The sequence below is a fragment of the Periophthalmus magnuspinnatus genome, chromosome 2 (assembly GCF_009829125.3).
Source record: "Periophthalmus magnuspinnatus isolate fPerMag1 chromosome 2, fPerMag1.2.pri, whole genome shotgun sequence".
NCBI classification, from domain to species: domain Eukaryota; kingdom Metazoa; phylum Chordata; class Actinopteri; order Gobiiformes; family Gobiidae; genus Periophthalmus; species Periophthalmus magnuspinnatus.
In genome coordinates this window covers 8,416,400-8,435,605 of record NC_047127.1, presented here as the reverse complement: position 1 = coordinate 8,435,605, position 19,206 = coordinate 8,416,400, and the positions used below count along the sequence as shown (strand labels likewise).

The following is a 19,206-nucleotide window of genomic DNA, read 5'->3' as shown; positions in this document are numbered from 1 at the left end:
TGCAGGTCAGTGAACGCATCATGGTCCTAGTGCCCCCTCTATCATCACATGTGACCCATACCACAGCTTACATTATCATATGACTTGTTGAAAACGAGTGAAAATGCTTTGAACATGTTTGATGAAGCTATAAGTCTGGGGAGGGTTCATCTTCAAAGGAACGCTGTTTTTCCATTTGAATTTTCTCTGAGTTTTTCCCACATACCAAAAATATCCAGGCGTATTTTAAGAAGCGGAAAGAAATACTCATTTTAGTAACATAAAGTACACATTTGGATTGGGATAGGCAGTACATTCTCAGTGAGTTTTCTTTATCACAATGGATTTCATTTATAGTATCTTTGAAAACATGTCTCTGGATTCAAAATCTGTACAAGTTCTAAACAAGAGAAGTAGTAGTTTTGTTGGTGCAACCGGCAGCTCTAATTGTAGTTTGAACTATAAATAAAAGTAATGTTGTTATTAAGTAGAAATAAGTAGTAGTTGAGCTCTAAGTAATGTAAGCTTTACTCACAGTTTTAGAAAGTAATAGAAGTAGCAGAAATACTGAAATATCGATATATATGATACTAAAAATTATTTTGGGACAGTGCTACAATTATGTTGCTTTTTTAAAGGGATGTTTATGAAATACATTTGACAAATTCACTGTTTTGATCACATTTTTTTTCATATTAAGATTGTGCAGTGATAGTATTGTCAAATATCATCTGCAATGTATATATCGATTATCTCATGATTTAACTTTGAAGTATTTTTTGCAGTAACTCTACTCTTAAATAACATTTCAGCATATACGGATATTACTAAGCAATTGTTCCCACATACAGTATGTTCTGCGTACTCAGTAACCACATATACTTCATTCTTTCTCTTGTGTTTTTTAGGTGACCACGTCGTGTCAGACGAGCACCAACTATGAGCTGGTGAGTAGATGCATGTGAGTGGCTCTTATGACCACTTGACCTCTACAATCCCCCTGAACGCTTCCTGGCACTTGGACACACAAAGAGAGAGACAGGGGGGTCACCGGAGGTCAAGGGGCATAGGTCAAAACCATCATCGCTTCCTTTACTTCCTCTGTGGAATACTGCACACCATGGCTACTGTCTTTTCTGTCTGACTTCTTACTTAATGATTTGCCAAGTTTTGTCAATTTATTATGTATTTAAAGAACTTATATGATATGCAGGTGTTCTAATAGATAAAATGCTAGTAATTTGGAGAAGTAGTCAGGATACAACTAAAATTTCATAAAAATGTATTTGCGGATAGTGTTAAAAAGGAAGGGCATCTGGTGTAATGCTCCAGCCAATTTGGAAAGCGTGTGGTTCTCAAGTGGTGGGTGTGAAAGTATAATGACATATAGCCACAAATGTCAATGACACAGTGGTACATTACAGCCATTGTCTCTTTTTCTTAGCTACACAAATGGAGTAATTTTTATAAACTTTTAGGAATTAAAATTTGGATAAGTGGATGCCTGACCCCTTCAGATAATTTTTACAAAATTTGAGCCTGAAGTTCATAAAAGTACAACATTTACCAAACATGCTTAGCAAATTTTAATCCAATATGGTTGACATCTGGTTGAGCGGACGGAGTTTTCGGAATTGTTCACTGGGTAAAAAATGGGGGGGTTGGTCCCAAGAATAATAATAAGAAGAAGAAAAAGAAGAAGAAGAAAGAAAATTATTCTGATAAGAAAATAATGTTCCCTTTCTTAAAAAAAATAACATACATTTTCCTATGTCATGGTGAGGGTCCCTGTCACGGGCGACACTTCATTTCCTGTCAATGCTTTGCACAGACTTACGATACTAAAAGGCCCTTCGCCAGCTTCTAGCACTTGGGCCTAATAATACTTTTTAATAATTAGACTTATGATCAATGCGTGAGTTAGGGTTGTCAAAAGTACTGAAAATCAAGTTCTAACTGATACTAAAACTAGTATTGAAACTAGATACTCATTTGAGCAGGTATCACTAATAAAAAGTCACATTCACAGGACAGAAATGAGTCTTTCCTGAATAGCTTTAGAACAGTCTTGAGCTGTATCAGAACAAGTATAAGACACATAGACTAGTATACACTCATGAACCACTATGGAACCTACCTGAACATGTAGGTGTTAAAAATGGTATTGTATTGTTTATAAAGACTGTTTTTATTATAATCGTGGTATCAGAATCAGTATTGAGTATCATGTCTATTCCTTAGTATCGAAATCGAGTTTGTAATTTTAGTATTGTGAGAACACTATTTTGAATCAATAGCGAACTGTGAGAAAATACTCTTTCGAAACTAACTTTATTTATTATTTTGAGCGTGCTCTTTTTGTGGCTTGTCACAATAGTTTAAGAGTACAAAACTACACCATTTGTGAACCACTGCTGTATAAGATACCCATTGTTACGAGTTTGAATGAGTTTATTTAATCCATACTTTGATCCATGTGTGTTTAATCTCCACCAGAAGCACTTCAGGGCCAAACAAGAAGTGCACAGTCTTTATGTTTGGTGTAAATCCGAGTTCAAATGAAGCATTCACAGCTGCTAACCAGACCTTCTCAGGAGGAGGCATGTTACAAAAACAAATGAAATATGTAATTTTTCTGGTCTCTTGCTTGTGCCCACAGATATTTTATCGGTTTGCGTAGAATGTCTCACAGTATGGCATAAAACTTGTCTATCTCCATGAAGACAAGTAGGTGACACCACTCTACGAAGTTATAGGTCAGACCTGTCGATGTAATATAGAGGAGTTTAATGTCATACTGTAGAACATTTCAAGCAAAGGAGTAGCATCTTCATGAATGATGGCTAACTCCCTTCAGAAAAGATACATAGTGTATCTTTAATGCAAAATACTGTTAAAAAACTCAAGCTGCAGTGAATAAATATCAAAATAATGCACAACCATTAGTGATAGAAGTTAGTTATTTGAACCTCTACTGTTAAAATGTTATTGTAATACAAAAAAGACAATTCCTCACACAACAAATATTCCATCTTTCCTTGAATAATAAGTCGATAAAGTATATATTGATGATATAATGACAGGGTTACCTAGGAAAAGCAGACTTCACCAGAATTCACGGCAAATGAACCAAACACTGAAAACACTCTTAGATTACGCTTTATTGCAGTGCTCCTGTCTACTTCTCCGAAATCGAAACTAGTATGTCTCTGCTATGGTCCATTTGGAACATGCAATTTTTTCAGAATTTTACCCATGAGCTCCTTTTCAATTGCTAATCTGACTAATCCCTCAAATTTCATATCAGTCTGTGATACAATTGATTATTTTTCCATCAAATTTCATTTTCAATTCTATCATATTACGTGATGACAGGTGATTACTATAAACTATTTCACAATCTATAATATCCAGGATTTTTTTTATAGCTCCAGCATCCGAGCTATGACCAAATAGGGCACATTCCTTCCCTGCAGTCCTTCTCTGTGCTCTGGACTGAGGCTCATAAACAGTCCCCCGTGTGTTTACAGAGATGCTCCTCCACATGCATCACTGTCACAGCCTTTACTGCTCCACTCTTCCTCTCCTCTGTTTGCTCATTCTACCTTTAAAGACACCACTCTTAACTTATGGCTTCCCTGTGTTATTTGTGCCCTTCCGCTTGACTGAAGGCACCTAAACTCTATTCTTTTTGCAAATAATGAATGTGTTATCAATGAATTCCTTCCTTCCTTTTTTGAAATGTCATATATTGAAAAGTAGGACATCAACACAAAACTCAGATAGTTATGATGGTGTTATTGAATATTCTTGCAAATTGTGAGTGGATATTGAAAACAGTTTTGTTAATCTATTTATTTATGTATTTATTTGTTAGATTTTTTTTTTTAAGCTATCAACTGTCCAATCCAGCCCTGTTACATTCTCACATAACACCAGTTGATGCTATCTATGTTACTGCTGTCTGCCAGTGTGCCAGCTTTGGTCTGACAGAATACCAGAGTAAAGTCTAATTATCTTCACATGGTAGTATACATGTGAAATACAGCATAACAATACAATTATAATGGGTCCTAACATTGAACCTTGTGGAACACCACTCATAAACAATGGGAATGGCAAAAATATTAGCATGACTTTCCACAGTTTCAATCATTCACAAGTTAATAAAGGTTATTGATACAAAAAAATAGCAATGCCTAGTAATTTGTGTATTATTGTCAATTTTCCCATCCAAGAATACTTTGAAAATATTAACTTAATATTGACCAAATAGAAAATATGCAAGTTTCAAGTTAACTCTGGAGTTAAAATTTGTAGATTTGAAATTGCATCTAAGCATCTACCTAGGAACTGGAAAGTAACTGGTTAATTTCTTCCCAAGGCACATACTGTTGTTTATAAGACAATGAGTAAGTTACTTCTCTTCCATTCCAGTATTTTTACAGGAAAGGCATCTGATATAAATCTCCATGAAATCAACAAGCAACTAAATAGTGAAACAAGTTATTAGAATTTGAATTGTAACTCTCAATATCCACGATTTGCCTGAATATGGCATAAACCCACATATACCTGGTTCTGTGCTGTGTCCCTCTCCCGTGACCCTCTCTCTAGTGTTGTTTCTTCCTCCTGTTGGTGGTGTGACAGAAACAATGACTAACCCAGTGCTCTGTCTGGCTCTCTCCCTCTCTTTCTCTCTCTCCAGCCTCCCACTCCGCAGCTGCCTTTAAAGCATGTAGATACTCCGGTAAGTACTGCTCCTCTCCTACACATGCTTTAAGAGCTGCCCATTCATTTATACTGGATATTCTTATGGCATTTTTTATGACATATTAATATCCAAGGAACTCTGTCTTTTCTAACTATCTGGGCCCTATTTTGAAAATGTTGTACTATGTATTTTGATGCTTGTAAAATGTGATGTAATTTGTGTTTGTCTAAATTGCTATTGCCTTTTGTATGTTAAAATATTATTAGCAAATTTTGGGTACAACTTTGTAACACTTTACGTCTAATTACACTTTAATTTGACTTAATAAACCATAACAAAGACTTAACTCTTAATGAACAAATACTTTATTAAGAATTATTTATGCTTAGTAACTATTTAATTAAGGGGTAAGGATATTAATGAAGTAGTTACTAAACCTGAATCATTCTTAAACAATTTTTTCATTATTAATTACATCTTTGCTCTTGCTTTATTAAGGTAAATTATTTTAAATTTGATTATTAATCTTTATATAATCTGTTCTGCATAACTTCTACAGTCATACTAAACTCAAAAATGAATGTTTTGCTCCACATTGTGCAGAAAATTGTGTTAAATTCAAAATTAGCATCTGAACGTATCATCTGTGTCTAATTTTGATTTTAATAATTTTTGAAGATTTTATGGGCCTGTGATGCTCTAATTTTTCACACCAAATAAGTGGACTAGAATGGGACTAAACCAAGCCTAACCTTAGCTTTGCATTCACCCAAATCTGAACTTGATACAGACTGAAATAGCAGAAGAATGATGCATGTGTTAGAAACATATAATGATGTAGTAAAGTGCTGTTTTGTGTGCTCTGAGATTCCACGTTTACAGTACAATAATGATCCTATTTTGCTGTTTTTCTGACTAGCAGCTGATACAGTTGCTGTTATTTTATTATTTATTTAGATTTGGTATTAACTCATCACAGGGCTTGTCCAAACTGTTTTGGCTGTATTTAGTGGTTGTCAGGATAAGAAAACAAAAGCCCCATCATTGTTTTGGCTAGTTTTGTGGATGTACCATTAGTCACTGTTGAGCTGTCTTCCCAAGTAATACAATGAGCCTAACCCTTTTCCCCACACAGATAAAAACACAAATCATTTCTAGTCCTAAGGAAGAACAAAGAATCTGGGTAGTAAACTCAATGTTACCTAAATTTGGATACTAGCCTCACTTGGTTGAATATAGGATGCCAGCTTTAGACTGTAGGGTCAGAATTTGGCATAAACAACTTAAAACCATGGATCCATCCGGTGTAGAAGTTGCACCACCATGACATATTCCAAGTCTCTTAAATCACCCCTTCTCTCCTCAGATTGATATGTCATAAGCATTGTGACTTAGTGGTTAGCTCTGTTACCTCATAGCCAGAAGATCCAGGGTTCAATTTTGTCACTGTTCAACTAATGATCTAATTCCTCACAAATGATTTCGTCAAGATCTAGATTAGGGCTGGGCCATGTTGCTTCTGTCATGATATATTTTTGGGGCAATATAATATGTTGCACCTTTGTAAAATCTAGAGCAATTTATACACAAACTGTGGAGGCTGCGCTGATGCTAAAAGCAGTCAGTACATATTACCTTTTTGTACTTTGACAAAACTGGAATTTCCCCCAGGGTCTCCTATCTTAAAGGGATTGTGATGTTGAGTTACTACAAGTTTTCTCCTTTATTGTTAAGATTTTGGCTGTATTGCCCTGGCCTAATCTAGAGATGAGCGTCAGTGTCAGTATGAGTTAAATGCAAAAAATAGAGGGATAAAGTCTTATTTTCTTTATTTACTGAGGAATAGTCTACCGTAAATTTCGGATTATAAGCCGCTACTTTTTTTCCACGCTTTGAACCCTGCGGCTTTTACAGCAGTGCGGCTTATATATGGAATTTTACTGGATAACGGCCCCTGGGGGGCGCTCTCTAGCTGTAAACGTAAAAGTGAGACAGACGTGGGGAAAGATTCTGCTCTGAAGAATTCACTAGTTTTGATTTTGAACGATCATTTTGCGCATCATGAAATGGATATGATGCAGTTTTTAAGATAAAGAAACAGAAAGGAAACAGAGCAGGGGTCGGCCTTTAACACGCAAAGAGCCATTTGGACCCACTTTCCACATAAAATAAAACACTGGGAGCCGCAAATACTTTTTGACATCTAAAATGAAGATAACACTGTATAATAACAATAATGTAACGGAATAATGTAGGTTTTACTTTCACGGACAAGCCTTCTACACGTGGCAGATAAATATGGCAAAAACAACTTAAGTGCATTAAAAAAATACAACTCACCAAACCGCTGCATCATGCATCGCGCTGATTATGTGATTATGTCTACTCTACTCCGCAGTTTCTTTAAAAAAACAACAACAAAAAAACTCGTAGCGTATCATTTTATCCCAGGTGCTTATTCTCCATGTGCCAAAGCAGTTTTGAAGGTTTCATTGCCTTATTTGCTTTTCCCGTATGTTACGTAGAGCGGACTGTGCGCGTGAGAGTCACCTGCAGCGACAAACCCAGATTTTAAGTAGGCATTGTCTGTTAAATTTATCTTTCTTTTTCTTGGAGGTCGTAGTCTCCTCTTCTGGCTCCTCAGTTGTCCTTTTCCCCTTTGTTAAAAAGATCTCCAAAGACTTTTGTTTTGGCTCATTTTCACTCGCTTGTGGCTCTACTTTTGTGCGTCGTGTCTGATGTGTTATACGTGATACGTCACCGCGGAGACAAGAGCAGATAATATACTTGCTACTACATCAAATAGATTTCTGTGGCGATTTCCAGCAGGATTTTCATGATTCATCTACGGACGAGCTTATTAGTGTGTCATTAGGGACGGGCCAAAGTTGCTCCTGACCCCTGTGCGCACAGCGTCTGAAAATCAGGGCTCTATACGCAGGACTGTGAGCTGTGTCTGTCAGTTCCCAAGCCACGCAGAGCCGCAGTATGAGGCTGAAAGAGGCGCATACGGCTCCGGAGCCGCGGGTTGCCGACCCCTGAAATAGAGCCACTGCACGTGAGCTCGACATCAATGAATCCAACTTGGTCAATGTAAAAAGACGACAAAAGTTTTCAGAGGAAATAAAAGCAGATTTTCCGTGTTGGTGCAGCTTTATTTTCTAAACCTGCAGATGTGTTCATCCCGTGTTGTTGTCGTGTTGGTTCCAATTTTCAGGCACAGTTTTAAAAAAGCGTGTCGGTGCACCGTCTTTCTGTGTAAATATCTCATGTTACAATATGAAAACCTGCGGCTTTTATTCAGGTGCGGCTTATATATGTACAAAATTGATTTTCTCTTCAAATTTAGCTGGTGCGGCTTATATCAAGGTGCGCTCTGTAGTCCGAAATTTACGGTACTTAAACCATAATATATTCATTTCACCTCTGCATAGTTTTTTTTTTTTTTTTGGTCAAACATTTTTTAGCAGTTTTACTTGTTAAGACTACTGTTTGGGCGTGTAATATTGTTATATAGGGCTGTAGTAGACTAGAGATGTCCTGCCGGATGGATTAGTCAACTAAAAATGGGGGTGGCAACAGCTCTCAAAACACCTATGTATCTATCTGACCCAAACTTCACTCGCAAGACTACAACTCCACACGAATTCATGCAAAAACACAGATTAAACTCTTAATTCACTCCCAAATTTTTAGCAAACTGACTCCATATCTCCTCCTCTCTGCTGCTGTCCCATATAAAGATAAAGATAATTAGTTGACTAATACAAATTTGGGTCGACTAAGATGCCATCTATCAAATAATCGCTTAAATGACTCAAGAACTACAGCCTTATTGCTATCCCCTTTTTCAGTTTAATTTGTCTGAGTGCATTTGAATAGCCCATTACATAAACCCCATTGTGTTCCAGCAGGCAGCAGTGGGTGGCAGCACTGTTTAACACATAACCCAGCCAATCTCTGCTTCCCCTTCTGCTGGCCAAGTAAACAAACTGTCCTTACACCTTGTTTTTGTTTTCTCCGCTCCGAAACCTCGTCCTTAAAGCTTTAGTCTAACCTGGCCAACCTTCCTCTGCAGGCACATTCCTCCATCAGCCCAAACAGGTGTTCCCAGTTACTTCACCGAACCCTCCTGCCAGCCCGGTGCCAGTTAAAAATATTTTGTACCTACCTTCCAAAACGCGAAATCTGCTCCGACATCTGTTAGGAGCGGTACTCTGCAGATCTGCCCCTCTTTGTGCCAAAACCGGGTGCCAAGGCCCTGCGTTCAGCTCCACTTTGCTAAAGCGTGAAGGGTGCGGGTGAGGACAGTGAGATTCCGAGAAGAGACCTGCAAAACAAAGTGGCATGCAATTGTTTTGAGTATTAAAAATAAAGAATAGAGGATAGCATGATTTCTATCGTTAAAAAGAAACATCTATTTTGAAAAACTTAACATATTAGGGTTGTCAAGAGTATTGAAAGTCAGATACCAATTGATACTAAAACTAGAATCTCATTTGAGCAGGTATCAAGACTAAAAAAGTCACATTCACAGGACAGAAATGAACCTTTCCTGAATAACTTTAGAATGATCTTGAGCTGTATCAGAACAAGTATAAGACACATAGACTAATATGGACCATTATAGTACCTACCTAAATAACTCAGAGGTTACATAGATATAACAGAGTGTTTTTTTGTCATTATATTATCGTGGTATCCGAATCGCTATTGAGTATCAAGTCTGTTCTTTAGTATTGAAATCAACAACATTAACACATATTAATCAAATGATCACAACATATTTACCATTGACTATTTTCTTAATTTCTGTGCATAAAATTAAAGGAACACCTTGTAACTTTTCTGGTTTTGCCTATAATTCATTTGTTCAATCGCAGGTATATCTATTTCTCCAAAATACCTTGAAAGACACTCATTCTCACTGAATAGGCTCGCCTCTCCACTGGCCTGGTAGCATCACCAGCTTGTCGTCATGGAGACAGATATCATGAAAAGGTTTAACTTGTAGTGATTTTAGTTATCATGTTGATCTGATCCCCATATTGTGCAATAATCAGGACACTAAACCATGTATCTAACCACGTACTCCCTGATCCCACAGTCCTTATCTGACCAAAACTAATACATAAAAGGCCAGTTAGAATGTTTATATATGCAGCTGAAGTGACTCACGCTACCATCTCCAGCTAACCCAGACATTATGGAGATGAATGCATGTTGGTGTAGAGAAGTTTGGCTGAGAAAGAGTCGGGAACAGAGGAGCAGGAGGAGTGGGTGTCCTGGAGAGACCTTACAGCAGATACAGAAGTCTGTGTATTCTTAAAAACATGTCAAAGCACAAGTCTGGGCTAAATCACACTGTTTTGGTTAGCACAGAAATGATAGCCTTGCTTGGATATAACTGCATGTGCAAATAGCCCTGTGGCTGTATTGGCTCTAGGTTTGTCTGATGGACCTCCAATCAACAACTAGCTTGCTAACGGTCCACCATCAGTCGATAAAAAGCCTTTATTTGACAGGACATCTACAGCCTAAAATGGGGAAAGAGAGTGTAGTAGAGACATTCGACAAACTTCCAGACCGGAAATCAAACCCATGATGTGGAGGAGGCTGGTTTTGAAATAGTTGGGACGGTTGAGCTTCATTTGAGGCTTTTACAATAAATCTGTACTGGGACAAAATAAACTACATGGAAAAAAAAAATGTGGATAAACTCTTTTAAAACCGGCGTTGTAATAGTAATCACTGTAGTAGTGTCAGTAGCTGTAGTAGTAGAAGTAGAAGCATTTGTACCAGCAGTAGTAGCAGTAGCAGTCGAAGCAAAATCAGGAATAATCTGGAAACGTTCATATGTTGTATATTCCAACAATTTGTCTGTTTTCATCCTCATGATGTCCAACAATAAACAGCAGTGCACTGGTTTGGATCAGGGCTGGCACCGATTAGCTGCATGCTAACATGAGGACATTATATTCCAAATACCTCCTCGCAGTCCAGTACAGCTTCTTCTGCACAAATGAAAGCATATTTCATCTATATTGTACAGCATTTGTATTCATTTGTGGTACAGAGACTTCTGGTAGGCTTCATGAGTCCAGATTATGAGTTCAGACCATACTCTTGGTTTTGTCCTTACTTGGGATATTTGTAGTTTGTTAATTGTTGTCCTGTTTAGTTAGGTCTAATCCTAGTATTAGTTTATATGTTAGTTTGGGATTAGATTTAGACTTGGTTTAGATTTCAGTCCTGGTTTTATGAAAGTTATATCCCAGTTTAGACCTAGAATAGTCCTTAATTTGATTTTTTTAAGGACAAAAACGGGGTGGAGATAGTCATCAATCATTTTAAAGTGGAACTAAACACTTTGAAATGCCTTGTGTACAGTTTTTAGTAATTTTTATTGGTGCTGACAAGGTAAATCTGCATCTTTCTGATCAAAAACTGTGCTGTCTCCACTGCAATTTCAAGTAATACGTGACATCACACTAAACTGATAATAGCTGAGTGTTTCTGATTACAAACACCTGGCTGCAGGGGCGGTGTTTGAATTGTGGATACCCGTTAGACCAATTACACTGCCCTTCCTCACTCCTCGCTTTCCCCTTTAGTCCTCCAGACCCCGCCCCTCCTCCCCCCTCACTCCCCCCTTTACTTCTCCAGGCACTGCGCAGATTAACAACTTGTTTAGACTGTGATTATGGGTGGAATTCAGGTGGAGTTCCACTTTAAAGATTACTTAAACATACATGAAACGAAACATAACTCCAGGTGTGTTTTAATAAAGGAACAACATACTAACATTGTGGAAAGCATAAAAAGTAGATCTAAAATAGCTAATTAAGTATATAAATAGTATAAATTGTAAATGCATATAAAACATTTCTCATAGTTTCTTCCCAGAAACTCATCCACTCACATAGTACTTGTAACTATAACATATATGTGGACTTCTAATGAGAGATGCTACAGTAAACCATGATTCATAGTTTAGGGTCAAGTACTGGGTTTGGGGCTGATGGGAAATGTGGGTGTAACGATGATAAACACAAAAAATACCAAGATGTTGACTTCTAATCGCTCATGTTTAACTGTAATTAGAGAAAGCTAGAGTAAACAGTCTGACAGTGACAAGTTAGGGATTGAGAGCTGGGTTTAGCATTATTAGCGAAGGTTTAAAGGGATTCTACGCACATCTGTATCAAAATATGAGTTAACCAAAATACTTATTTGAGATTATAACTTCAAATTAATTACAAGGCAAGGTGTATTTGAATTGTTATTTCTGTCATTTATCATAAAGTGAGGAATATTAAAGGATTATTGAGAGATAATGGTACGGGAAGGGAGGGGAAGAGTGCAAAGTGGGTAGGGCCAAAACAGAAAGCATGTAGAGAAGCCAGATGGAACAGAGCAGCCCGCAGAGCTGTTTTAAAAATTGATAACTGAAACATGTTCGATTTTGTTAGATCATTTCAGTTTGGGCATGGAATATTGGTTTACAAATAGCTAGAGGAGTCATGACTTTGATGGGTGTGATTCGGAAACATTTTGCCAGTTTGAGATGGAGCACAGGGAGCGTGTCTAGTAAGGTAGGCTCTGTTTGGACGTCTACCACGAATGAACGCTTCTGTTTAGAAAAATCGCAGATTCACTAGATACTGATTAAGATAATTATTAGTAGGATGTTATAGTGTTTGCTAACAATGGTACCATAGAATTACAAATCTACTGTAAGCCTTTAACGTTTACTACTAGTGAACGTGAATGTTTTTGATATATTTTGACTTTTTACCAATTGGGTCATGGTACTGTATAGGCTGGCAAATGGCAAGGTAAGGATCTTTAATATTTTGGTTTTGTTTATAGTAAAAGAAAAATGAAATTCAAGTCAAATGGACACAACGTTTGTTGATTGAAGACGTTTCGCTGCTCATCCAAAGCTGCTTCTTCAGTTCTGGTTTATTTCTGGTGGACACTGCCTTATATCCATCTGAAAGGAGGAAAGCTAACGACGCTGAAACTAACGCATCTATTTGTTTTCAGTTTCTGTTTGTTAGCTAGGTCTGTTGAGCTCTCCTAAAGTGTGCCTGAGTCATATTTTGGATAATCATTCAGGCCCCTAATGGGTACTCTCACACCTATTAGCATACTGGCTAGCCCTATTGTTTTCCTTGTTTAGGTTTAGGTCTGAGGATGGAATTATAAATGGGAGATAAATGATGGTTTTGCTCATATATTTTTATTTGTTGACCTTAAAGCTTTATTGTTTGATCCATCCTTCAGTGCCACTGTGCAACTTCCCACCCTTAGGGAACAACCACAGTGCAGTGTCTAACCCATGGTCAGGAGTACATAGCTGGACCATTAGCTTTCTAGGTACTAGTTTTGGCTACTCCAGTTTCCCCCATAAAGATTTTTATCTTTATGGGGGAAACTGGAGTAGCCAAAACCCATCAATACATGGAGAAAACATAATGGTCTGGGAAACGAACCTAGAATCTTCTCGTATAAAGACAAACTATTATACTTTTGCCAATACTATAATACCACTCTAATCAAGCTATCAAATTGTAATTGGTATGCTACTTAGTGGTTATTTAGCTATTTGTTAGTATTCATAAAACAAGTAATAATGCTAATGACCAGTACTAAAATAGTTAATGGCTGAATACTATGGCCTTAGACAAAAACATATTAAAAAGTACTTTATAAATACTAGCAGGCACGTAATTAAGCACTTTATATGCCTTTTACTATTAGTTAGCCATTAATATGTGGTTACCTAATTTATTACGTAGCGCTAACTTTCATGATGTCTTCACAAACTCATGTTGCTAGCAGGCGGCTAACGTGTGGTGTGAGCTGTAGCAGCACAGCACCCCTGGGCCCTGTCTGCAGTCCGTTAGCATCTGGTTCCTGTCAGATCACACACTCCTCTGCTTCCAAGTCTGGCTCAGGGCGATGGGATTAGCTTCATCTGTTTGTTACTGTTTAACCTTGTAACACAATTACAGTCCGCTCCTGACAGCATCACTTTGTATGTACAGTGTGTGTACCTCAACTGGACATACACCTGTTTGAATGTTTCTAAATGTGTAACCACCATCTCAGGTACTTTGGCATTCAATTTGGGTTAACAGTGTTGCTCACTGAACGTCATACCATATTTTCTTGTCATTTGCGCCCTTTAAGACAAAAATAATTACACCGGACTAACACATGTATAGATGTAGTGACCAGTTTGATTGTTTGGTTCCAGATTCAGAACCAATTTTTGCTTGTTTATTTTAACATGAATTTTTAAATAATTTGATTGAGATGTTTTTTTGGGCTGTTCCAGATAAAGCATTATAGAATGGTCCCAAATGTATTTCTACAGTCTTTAAAGCTATGATCTGTTAGTTTATTTACATTTTTTTTTACCAGTAGATGACAGATGCGAAACCTGGTCCCTTCTCCCCTCACATGGCCTTTGTTCTGACAGGACAAAGCTGCACTATCAGGCTGCAGTAGTGTAGATAGCATCTAGTGGTGAGAATACAACAGGGATGGGTCAGCCAGTCTAACTATGGATAGTAGCTTTAACCCAAATTCTTTGACAGCTTTAAAATTGTCTTCTGATCGGGTTAAAAGCAACTATGAATTGATCTAGATTGGGCAGTTCTATTTGATTTTGAATAAACAAGTTCAATTTTTCTTTTTGAGCACATTTATTTGTGAGATTCACTAACCTATGTACATTATTTTACTTTGGATGTACGATAAAGGCAACAGTGTTTGAGATTTTAATTATCAATCTATTTTGTCATTGTTCTACAGAATCCGTATACATGTCTTTATTCTACCATTCCTTAAACTCTTTGTCTCCAATCCTGTTTTCTTTCCCTATTATCCTACACTGGGCTGTTGATGTGAAGTATTTAATTTTCTTGATAAATCTTTCTGACCTTGACCTTCTGTTTCTTTATAGGGTTCTCAGAGATCCTGCAAGAGTGTCGAGATAAGACGCAAGCAGTCTCGGTAAGTCAGCACATATCTGTCAACACCTCTGATGAATTACTACACTCTGCAAAACAATACCCTTTTCTTGACCATTCCAAAACAACTCCAGCATTAAAGTATGTATGACAGGTTTTTATGCTTTGTAATTCTGACTTGTTCAGAAAATTTCATCCAAAATGCACAATTTATTACAATTTTATTACTTCCTTGTGTGTAAATTACAATTTACACACAAGGAAGGCATTATTCTGGCAGTTTAAACTTTAAACAAATAAAGGTGTTTTGTTTTGAGATTTTGTGCTTTATTTCTTTTTTTGTCATGCCCAGCCAGAAAGTAAAATGGTAAACTTTACCAAATTCTTGAAATAGAGAAAACCCAGTTATTAGTAATCTTTAGTATAATCATACAAACTATGTTTTAATTGAAACTATAGTTTAACGTTAAAGAGGAAGTATTATGGAAAATGGAGCTTGGAGTTTTTCACTATGTTATAACAATGTTCCCTCATGAAAAACAAGCCTGAAGAGGTTTTAGATGTCATCCATGCATGTTTGACTAATTTAGTGATCTCTCCCGGGCACTATTCAAACCCTCCTTAGGGTTAGCAGTTTGATTCTGTCCAATGTCCAGCCCACAAGCCTACTTCACCCATGCTCCCACATGGTAATTTTCCATAAATATACAAAAACATGATACAAACCAATACACTACAACTTCACAAACCTGGTGTGATAACATATTGATCTAAATATGTTAGCAGTTAATAGCTCATAGAAGTGTAATACCCCCTTTTTAACATGAAAAAGTGATTTTGATGAATCACATACTTTTTTGAATGCCTGTTTTCCATTGCGTTTTCAACAATATTTCTGGCTTGGCCCACTGTGCAGAGGGCTGCGTAACTCTAGCGGAGGTCGTGTCAACAGTGTAAAGGATTGTGAATCTTTTGGTCTCCAAGAAATATAAGAGGCAGCCGGAGGAGTTTACGTTCGATCAAGTGCATGTTTGATGAACTCCCCGAGAGAGGTCGTAGAACAGGCTGCAACTACTCAAGCAACCACCGTCGGGAAGCACACTCACAGCTGGGTCAAAGAGGGACAAGAAGCAAGAAGTCATGAAAAAATGTGTGTCATCAATAATTGTACTGCGTGTGGATAGTTTTACAGAATGGGACAGTTCATGTATTAGATGTGATGGGTCCTTCTTTCTGAGGACTTAATATCAATGGTTGTGTTATAGGGTGGGGCGATATGACCAAAAAAATGCATATTGATCCATGGCCATTTCAGGTTCAATAGTCGTTTTCCTGTTGTTGTTTTTTTTACCTGCTTTACATGTTTCAATTACTCCCTGTAGTCTTCCTCAGAAACATCACGTGATATGTCTTGTACGCTGAGCTCATAGTTTTGCCGTAAATCGTGTCGAGGGAGCTTGCACTTTATCTCACACATGGGTTGCAGTCCTGCAGAAGGTATCTGACAGTAGGGGGCATAAGCTTCCCCTCCGATTCAGTTTTATTATTATCCTTTTCCTGAACATAAATAAATAGACCTGTCATTTAACAGAAAAAAAAAATAGTGACATTTTTTCCTTCAGTCTGAGCTCCAAATCGCATGTTTTTACTGACAGAAGATTGGCTGTAGACCAAGCATATTATTGACAATTAGAAATGATGGATTCTTTTGAAATCGGATTAACTAATTTAAATTAATATATTTGACCAATGTGATCTGGGTCCCCTCAGTTCTGGGGCCGACAGGAAGTCAATGGACTTGCTTTTTCATTATCAAGTTTCATCTATGTATGTTACAATTTCTTACCAGAAAAAGCATAATATGTCTTCTTTAATAAGTATTGAACTTTTATACACTAACTAATAGATGAATAACCACTAGCTTACCAATTATGACTTAGCTAGTGAATAATATATGGTCCTAAACTAAAGTATTAGCAAAATAACGTATTATCTTACATAGGTTTTAAATCCTGTGTGGTTTTTTTTTTCTGTGCCACAGGAGTCAAAGCGTTGTCCCAGTCATGGAGGAGCAGTACGAGGTGGACCTGGTATACATCACGGAGAGGATCATCTCCCTGTCATTCCCGGCCTCAGCAGAAGAGCGCTCCTACACCAACCATCTCAAGGAGGTGGCTAGTATGCTGCGGTCCAAGCACGGGGAGCACTACCTGGTACGCCCACGGAACTTTGGACCACTGAAATGTTTGAAATGAAGTATTTCTCTTTTTCATACTTTTAAGACAGTAAAAATCAGGTACAACATCTTTATAGTCCTAGAGCGTAACAATTCATCCAAAATATATAGTCCGAATAAAAGTTTTATTTTTGGCATTACGGGTGTCTTCATGGTTTGAATGTTGCAATGAAGCTTAAGTATATTATATGTTTTGTTCCCAGTTATCTATTGTGCTCCAAAAAATATCTGTAGTACAACTTTTTTTCTCTGATGGCAGGTACTCAATCTCAGTGAGCGAAGAAACGATCTGATCAAGTTAAATCATAAGGTACTTCTATTTTAAGAACACATATTTCATTTGTTTACAACCATTCTTTATCTGATCATTGTAAAAAATCTAAATAAATTTATTAATTTTGTTCTGCTTGATGCATTGCAGGTTCTGGAGTTCGGCTGGCCAGACCACCATGCTCCAGCGCTAGACAAGATCTGCAGCATGTGCAAGGCAATCGACACGTGGCTCAATGGAGACTCACACAATGTGGTGGTCCTGCACAACAAGGTGAAAACCCTGCAGAAATCTAATCTACATCCAAGTCAAGAATGTTTTATATCAGTATAATGGTTACAAACTCGCTCAACTTTTCCAAATGTGCTACCTTTATTATTATTACTATTATTACTATTATTATTATTATTATTATTATTATTATTATTATTATTATTTCTTTTTTGCATCATTTCAAATTTGCAACCTTTTTATTACACTTTTTTGTCTGTAAATCAAAATTTTCATTTGAAAAAAGGTCAATTTTCAAATTATTTGTTTATTTGTTTTTCATAGTTTAAATACAAAAGCAAGATTTGCAAAAAAGAAAAAAGGCACACCGATTTATTAACATTTTTGTGATGCAGTTTGTATTTTTCTTAAGTAAAAAGGTAGGTTGTTAGTAGATCCAAATGTTGCCCATTCTTTGTATTTCAGCTTTTGCTTTTGTTAACAATATAAGTGTCTTTTTCTACTTTGTTTTATTCTTAGTTTACCATCATCAAACAATGTCTTCTCTATCTTTTACTTGTGTGACAGGGGAACAGAGGGCGTACAGGAGTGGTGGTCGCCGCTTATATGCACTACAGCAACATATCCGCAAGGTAACCAACGCACTCACCTCTCTCCATTACATGCCTCCAATCTGCCAGATTCAAACCCGATGTGGCTGCTATGGCCCCACACCAAACGCCTTATTTTTCTCCCCTTTAAATAGACATCTTTTTAGAGCTAGCAGATGTGACTGAGCCGGCGGGATAAGTGATGGAGGCTATGGGGCTTTCAGTAAATCTTTCACTTTGAGGAGGCCAGTTTCCACTCAATATTATGTTGGTTCAATGTTCAAACTTTTTTTTGTTTGTTTTATTTTTCAGTGCGGACCAGGCGTTGGACAGGTTCGCCATGAGACGCTTCTATGAGGACAAAGCACTTCCGGTGGGTCAGCCTTCACAAATAAGGTTAGTAGAAGAATCACCTACATCAGTTACGAGTTCTCTGTCCTAACCTCCATCAAAGTCCATATTTCACTTACCCTTAAATGTATAGCATGTAACTTTCTGGAGGTTTTTTATGGAATTAGAAAGGTAAAACCATACTTTGAAACAATCGCCATGTTGATAGATAGGTTTCATGCCATATTGTTGAAGATAATAGCCAAAGGAACAACATTTCCATGGAACCAAGCAGGATGTGCCTTCATTTTGTACCTCTTATTAAAAAGGCATATGTTGAATGAATGTAATGTTATGTTTGCACCATACATGTTCTCTTTCCTTTCAGCCTCAGCTGCTTGTTCGCATATTTGTTGTTTATTTACACACTTTCTATAATGGACCCTTTTTTACGCTAGTAGAAACCCCAAACATCTATTATGGAACATTTTGTGAGCATTCTTTTTGGTTTCTCTCTAATTGATTTTAAATCACCCTAATTGTGTGAGAAAGCGTCCCAGCTGAGCTCTCCGGGGAATAGCATAGCATTCTTGGACCAACATTATGCAACTTTTTCCCCCCGCTACAACAGTGCTCCGGCTAATGTCAGGAGTGCATTCCAAACCAGCGCTGGTCAAAGTCATGAAGAACAGGCTGTGGAAGTATTTAAACAATGTTATATTTGGAATGCGGATCACTGAAGGGGTCCGCACTCATAAATCTGCCACAGTGTATTTACTATGCGAGCCCCTTTTGTGCGTTATGGGGCTGTTAAGCAGTCCAAACATCGCACTGTGTTACCTGGAGAGACCCAAGGATTAGAAAGGACAGGG

The 19,206-nt window shown here is 37.4% G+C and overlaps 1 protein-coding gene across 2 annotated transcripts in view; it reads left to right on the top strand.

Moving 5' to 3' along the window:
• tns1a (tensin 1a) overlaps positions 1-19,206 on the top strand; it is a 152,325-nt gene that overhangs the window by 58,274 nt on the left and 74,845 nt on the right. The window contains exons 4-11 of one of the 2 annotated variants that reach the window (XM_055228378.1): positions 888-926; positions 4,688-4,729; positions 14,670-14,719; positions 16,718-16,889; positions 17,172-17,222; positions 17,334-17,456; positions 17,982-18,046; positions 18,317-18,400. In XM_055228378.1, coding sequence (XP_055084353.1) covers positions 888-926; positions 4,688-4,729; positions 14,670-14,719; positions 16,718-16,889; positions 17,172-17,222; positions 17,334-17,456; positions 17,982-18,046; positions 18,317-18,400 — 626 coding nt within the window. The remainder of the gene's footprint in view (positions 1-887; positions 927-4,687; positions 4,730-14,669; positions 14,720-16,717; positions 16,890-17,171; positions 17,223-17,333; positions 17,457-17,981; positions 18,047-18,316; positions 18,401-19,206) is intronic. The other variant, XM_055228383.1, reaches the window with a different exon arrangement.